This window comes from Pleuronectes platessa, chromosome 7, assembly GCF_947347685.1.
Source record: "Pleuronectes platessa chromosome 7, fPlePla1.1, whole genome shotgun sequence".
Classification (NCBI taxonomy): Eukaryota; Metazoa; Chordata; class Actinopteri; order Pleuronectiformes; family Pleuronectidae; genus Pleuronectes; species Pleuronectes platessa.
The window spans coordinates 10015445-10022117 of record NC_070632.1 but is presented as its reverse complement, the minus strand read 5'-3'; the positions used below and the strand labels follow the sequence as shown (position 1 = coordinate 10022117).

Here is a 6673-nt window from a genome sequence, read left to right as displayed (position 1 = left end):
CAGATCACATCACCATGGTTACTCAGTGTAATAAGGTAGGTGCGTGACGCTGGATGTTGCCATCTTAGCACCCTACTGGAAGGTTTCCACCAATAATCAGTGGCTGCAAATCTAGTTTATTTCCCAATAGCTGCCCAGTAGAGCGCATAATAGCACAATGATTCCTTAATTGCGTATTTTGATCTGACAAGTGCGTTCTTAATGAATTCTTAAGTCTCATTGTGGGCCATCAAAATTTTAACTGAAGCATGTCTTGGCACATTTGCTGATGAGAGACATTAATTACAAACTGTGTTCGTATCAACACATTGTCAAGAAAACCAGCTGCAGAGGACAAGAGAGCCAAGATTGATAATAAAGACACAGTTTATATTGAAAGGGAAAATTAACTTGTCACACTGCATTCAAATTACTGTCAGGACGGTTGCCGGTATTTAACAAGACTTTATTTTCTCACAGAGATTGAATAGAGACAAGTTGATAGGTTCCATTATCAGCTGAAAACATGACAACTCAAACATGCACATAAAACTGACTGCAGTGGAGACAGCAGGACAACCAAGTGTTAAGAACTGTTCCATCTCAGAAACAAGAAACTTTACTTTTACATCATGAAAACAAACCTTTGAAAAACCAGTATTTAAAGTATTATCATGTTATAGCCGAGAGCAAGAGCAGTAAATAAACTTAACCCCTTTACATTTTAATAGTTCTTCAGAAATAGTTTTGGGTCCTAATAAACATACATGTTCCCAGGAGGACCGATGACTTCATTGGCCTGGGATGTACACCAGCTTTTCCAGTAGTTCACGAGGACAAATCAAATTAGATTCCCATGTTAACTGACAAGTTGTTCTAGAAAAGGAGTCTGAATCTTTCTGACTGTATATTACAGTTCTAATTAAATTACACATATATCCTGTGAAATGCATTTGCACTTGAAAGCAACTGATATACAATGTTCTGCCTCAACAACACTTCAATCAGGCCAGAACCCCTAATTAAGCTGCAGTGAAAAATAACCACTTCGGACAGTGATACAATAGAACTGCTTCAGACGTGCTTAGTACAACTCAAAGAGCATTGTACTCGACACACTTTGATGGAACAGTGGTGAAGTGTTTCTGGCAGATGGTCATTAGCCTCTTCAGTCCCTGTGGTGAGAAGAATAAAAACAAGGTGAGAAAGCTCCACTTTGACTGAAATGAGAAAAACATCGTAGATTATCCTAAATTTAGTATAATTCATGCTATGGACGGGAACAGGATGAGGTAGCTACGCTATAAATTCACCAAATACTGTGAAAGATTTGTTGGCAGAGGTGGAAACATAAATTAAATGAATTCACAGGCAACATATCAGGCTTAGTTTTAGACCTTAATTCCACATTTATTACTGTGTATAAATATGTGTATATATATGTCCAGTGTGGAAAAATACTGACACTTTGAAACCTGACAACATGATGTCTATTGATCATCACTACATGTCAGTGTGAGGATTTTGTCATGTTTATTAGTTTGTATTAGATTTAATAATATAGAAATAATCCCACTTAATCAGGATTTCGATGCCATTTGTAGTAATTGATATTAGAGTCTCACCTGAATGTATTTTCTTTGCGTCTCATCGTTGAGAACGTGCGCCACGTGCTTGGAGAAAATCTTTTCTCGTCCAGTACGGGCGTGGATACCCACCATGGTCACACCAATAGGCCAGGGCGCATTTCCGATGGCCATCTGCAGATAGGCATCATTTGCCTTGAGAAAAAAAAGATGCAGATTGATTATAACACGGGGAAGTCAATTTTTGATAATTAAGAGACGACTGTGATCAAATACTCAACACACCTTCACGTATTCTCGCTCCAACATGAATTTGATGATGTCTGTGATTGACTCTTTGATGTCAGCGGGTAAATTCTAAAAGAGAAAGAGAAATTAGGATCATTAGAAACTCTAGCATGAAAACTCACATCTTGCTTTAGTCTGCTCAAACACTATACCTTCTTCCTGAGCTTCCTGAAGAGAGGCTTGAGATAAGACTCGGTCTGTGAGTGGGTTGCACTGGCCAGCTTGCCCTGAACACTGCGCTTCACGTGGTCTTCTCGTTTGTTCAGATCCTTCGCCCAAACCCCAAGAAGAAACTGGAACACAACCAAAAAAACTGTCTATCAGGAAAAATAGTACCAAAAATCATAACAGTGGCAACCACTTGATTTTGACAGACTCTTGACTTGTAAGATATTGTAGAACAAAAAACATCAAATAATAATATATAATATAACTAGATGAAAAACAACACAAATTGCAATTATCCAACAGCTCCTCCTAGATCCAAGGCAGAGCATGATGTTTTTGGTCTTACCCACAAAAACTTGTCAATAAGTTCCTGGTCTCCAAGATCGTCTCCGGTTCCCAGAGTCTTACCAAGAGCCTGGAGGAGATTTTCAATATTAGAGAGCAAAATAAACCATAACCTTGATTTACAAACATATAATGTAAAAATCTGTTGGGTAATTTAAATCATGACATACAATAAAATTATTCTTTATGGATTTTATCTGTACACTACAAACAGGTATTCAACAAGCTTATCAAAACACAGCAAACACTGCCCAGAGACATGTGAAGCTGTTCCTGTTCAGGTTCATAAAGGGAACATCTGTTCACACATGTACAACAAGCTGGACAAGTGTCTGTCTTTTGGGGGAACCAGTCTTTATCCAGCCGCTGCTCGAATTTCACGAGAGAGAGCTGCGGTTGTCGTCATCAAAGCGCTGCAGCTCAATGACCTCGAGCTGCTGAGAGGCTACGCTAGCATTAGGATGTTTCACTCCCCCCCATTCAGTGCAGGTTACTCTCTGATGAATTACGCTTCGGAATGTCAAGAAATGCCAATTGCTTGTTTCATTTTTGATTTATAGAAATGTGTTATTTCACCAGCATTTATTCCACTCATACTTCGGTTTGTATTCACCCATCAAGTAGGATCTACAAGGTGCATGTCTACAAACTGTAGAATAGTGCTGCCATCATGAGGTGAACATTTAAAATGCAAAGTGATTGTTCTGGATTAATCAATATAGAGTAGCAGGCCACGTACTGTAATCTTTGAGAGATTAAACGGATAATTTAAAATGAGGTCACGGTTGGCCAGTGGGCTGGACTATGGACACACCAGCTGTAAAAGGTTTTTGTACCTCAGTGTGGGTTTATTTAAAAGTACAAAAGTATTTATTACTCAAATTACTCATAGCTTGAACTGACTTTAACAAAACTATCTAACGACAGGAGACCCATTCCTCCACGGGAAAGTGAACTGTTCAACGTACCTCCAGTTCTTCTATAGTGGTGTTTTCCTCATGTACTTTCAGGTCATGCTGTGTGTCCACTTCTCCTGCCTCTGTCCCTCCAACAACCTCATTCAGGTACTGCAGGTCGATCTTGTCCATGGCTGCTTTCAAATCGTTCCTCAAACCCTAAACATAAAGAAAGCAGCAAATACAAGGATTAAAGGAGTGTTGATCAGCACAATTCCGGACAGTAGAACCATTTTTGAATTGAACATGACAGCCGCATTGCTGAGACGTGAATGGCACTGAACAAAAGAAAACAATCAGCTTATGATGTTTCTTTATGGTGACAGCTTTAGAACAGTAGTGTATGTAATTTTTCGTACCTTGTTCACTTCTGGGGTCAGAATCTCAATCTTCCTGAGTCTCTGGAAGGCATCATAGTCCGCCTCTGCAAACATTCGGATTGGTTCACCTCTTTCTCTGAGCCGGCGAATTACCTACATAAACACAGCAAATTACATATTTAATAATACGTAATGCAAATCTGAAGGACAAATGCTCAGAGGCAAGCGTCGCATTATACATATTTACTCACCTCCTGTCGTGACAGTGTCATCGGCAGCTTCTCTTCTGATGGCTCAATTTCTGAAACTGGGGTTGCTGCGCTGAACGGCTCATCTTCCTCCTTATCCTTATCAATCTTCAGGGAAACATGGAGGAAACAGATGTACTGATGTTATTGGAGGGATGTAGACATAATATCAAAAGATTTTTTTCATTCTGCTCCGATGCAAAAGAAAGAAATACAACTCAGATATGTAAAAGCAACTGCTGTGTCTCAATGAAACAATATTTCACTGTACATACATGTAGTTCTTCAATAAAGACAAGCTTCAATAATATAACAATCAAAGCAGGCATGATGAATATCATATAAACCTCATAACATCCATTTACAGGAATTTGAATGCTGGTGTACCACCCAAAGTCAAAATACAGGCAAAAAGTTTTTTTTTTGGCAACAAAGAAACTCAAAGTATACAATAAGGTCATGCGATTTTAGGCCCATGCATCCTGTTACTCTTAGATTGTGGCTTAAGCAACACAATCTAAAATAACCAACAGAAAACTGACGACAAGACACCTTCCAAAGTAACAATGGCCCTGGCTCCAATAAACGCAGCATCCAGCATGAGCGTCTTAGGTCTGGCACAAAATGGAACAGAAATGCAGTTTTCTGTAGAGCGACTGTTACAATGCAATGGAAACTAGTGAAACAAAAACCAAGGAAAACTCAAAGTTGGCCGAAATATTAAAGCTACTGAAGCTGCTGTCCCAGATTATGTGCAAAAAAAGAGACGCAATTTGACAACAGAAATATATTTTTAATATCCATTTAAAATCCCATGCTGAAATCCACATCCTGGCTGTGTCCCACTCCGGCTTTGTGGCTTCCTTTCTTTGTTGCCTTGCTACAAGCAGTAAAGTGTATGCTGACTCTGTTAACAATTACACATATGATTAAGTTAAAAAAAACAATTGATTTAAATTCATTTTCAAAATTACCAGTTTGACAAGCCCAGCCAGCAGACACAGGAATTTATTTTATTTCTGGAGGCTCACTGGCTTCCGCAAATGATCTTACAAAAAGGATGCCAAGGAAGCAGAAGCTTTTGGGACACAGTGTGTTCTCACTGTACGTTCTCATGCATCCTGGTTGCTCATTTCACTGTGCATTCCCCTACCTGGCTCTCGGGAGTCTCTCTCTGAACCTACAGATGCAGGCAGCAGAGGCAGGTTGGGAAAAAACAGCACAATAAACACAGATAGAAACACTGATGTTCACCTGAGCAGTACTGCCTGACTTTATTTCATTTACAAAAGGTTAATTCCGAGTATTAGACTGACTAAATATGATATAATAACTGAACTGAAGAACCGAAGGCATTGAAGGGATTTATGCATCTTTGTGTGACAGTGTGAGTAGACACAGAGTGAAGGGTATCAACCTTATATCCACATCTTTTGAAGTAATCTTCTTGTTCCTTGCGAGCAAGATCCGACCTTTTGAAGTACCGTTTGGAGTCCTGGGGACAGAGGGACAATTAGTTCGATTTTTTCAGGGCATTGTATGTATACTGTGACAAGGAAAAACAGTCCACTGTGTACAATGACCTGGTTTTCAGAATTAATTGGTCATAAAATACAATAAAAGTCAGAAGTGCAGACAAATGCAAGGTAAAAATCTAATAATGCACATAACATATTTATTTGTTTAATCCATACTTTAAACAGGCATTTGGATGTAAAAAGATATAGGAACCCTTAAGAGTGACTGACCAAACCCTGACAGCGATATCCTAAAATAAATGTTTACTATGGTTGAGGATCAGACCTGCACGACATTTCTCAAAAGAGCTTCACTTCAGCCATGTTCTTAGGATGTCTTGTTGACAGGCATTTCTACTGAGTGAAGGTCTGGACTCTGGCAGCCTGTCCTTGTGGCAGGTCACTCTACAGCAGATGGGGTCAAATCCCTGCTACATCACTGACAGCCACCCTTATATCATTCTGTAACATAACCTTGATCAGAAGTCTCCTTCGAGGCAGAACAGATAACTCAAAGTAATTTGAGGGTTTATAAAATAATTGTAACCGTCACCTCCTCTCGTGTTTCACTGTCTGGACTCTGAGTTTGCAAACTCCAGACTCCAATAAACTTTTGAGTGGGATTCACAAACTTAATCCAATTCTACACTGCGATTAATTGAACGATCTATTCAATAAGGACAAGACCAACGCGTGTGTTGTTTTTTAAACTAACTTGAGTTAGTTCATAAATGTAGTTAAGTGAAGACATATATATATTGTTACATACATGTGTATAATCCCAAAGGCCTCATTGGAGTTTTACTGCCATCTACCCCGAAGTTAACGTTAAAGATGATCAACACAACTCGGTGATAATCTACTAACATTCGTGCGACGCATCTTGTTTTATTTTAATGAATCAAACGAGTTCGTCTCCGTGGAAACGCGTTGAGAAAAGGAAACTGTAATTCGAGTTTCCTGAGCACAGTTAATGCTTCTCAACATTAGCATACGAGGCTAACAAGCTAACAAACACAAAGGCTGAATCAGCGACTCACGTCAACAAGCTGATTTTCTTCGAGGAGTTTCCTCTTCCTGGCGATTTCAGCTTTCAGTATATCCATGTCTGAACTGGGATGAAGGTGGTTAGTTCTCTATTTCCAACAAAAACCACTGGAACAAACAGTAGCTGCGGTGCTAGTGACGCCACTCTAACACCGGAAGTTCTTCTCAACACCCCGGAACACTGCATTTCAATCTAAGAGTCCCTCAGTGGTTCCGTTT

At 39.4% G+C, this 6673-nt stretch overlaps 1 protein-coding gene across 1 annotated transcript; it reads right to left on the bottom strand.

Annotated features, from left to right (window-relative positions):
* Positions 1-424: 424 nt before the first annotated feature.
* On the bottom strand, positions 425-6632 carry prpf18 (PRP18 pre-mRNA processing factor 18 homolog (yeast)). Its single transcript, XM_053427487.1, has 10 exons — positions 6448-6632; positions 5308-5385; positions 3894-3998; positions 3682-3795; positions 3335-3481; positions 2368-2436; positions 2006-2146; positions 1851-1922; positions 1605-1760; positions 425-1154 (listed from the first exon to the last, which is right to left on the bottom strand). Exons 1-10 carry the CDS (start codon positions 6511-6513, stop codon positions 1074-1076), a joined length of 1029 nt encoding a protein of 342 aa, XP_053283462.1. The 5' UTR covers positions 6514-6632; the 3' UTR covers positions 425-1073.
* Between the last annotated feature and the right edge of the window lie 41 nt (positions 6633-6673).

Bases quoted from the DNA above. Each gene is read 5' to 3' on its own strand.
- prpf18 (XM_053427487.1), bottom strand. From the start codon at position 6,513: ATGGATATACTGAAAGCTGAAATCGCCAGGAAGAGGAAACTCCTCGAA. The intron at 3,796-3,893 runs GTGAGTAAATAT...GTGTTTATGTAG, and splicing joins TGACACTGTCACGACAGGAG to GTAATTCGCCGGCTCAGAGA. The intron at 3,482-3,681 runs GTACGAAAAATT...CTTTATGTTTAG, and splicing joins TGACCCCAGAAGTGAACAAG to GGTTTGAGGAACGATTTGAA.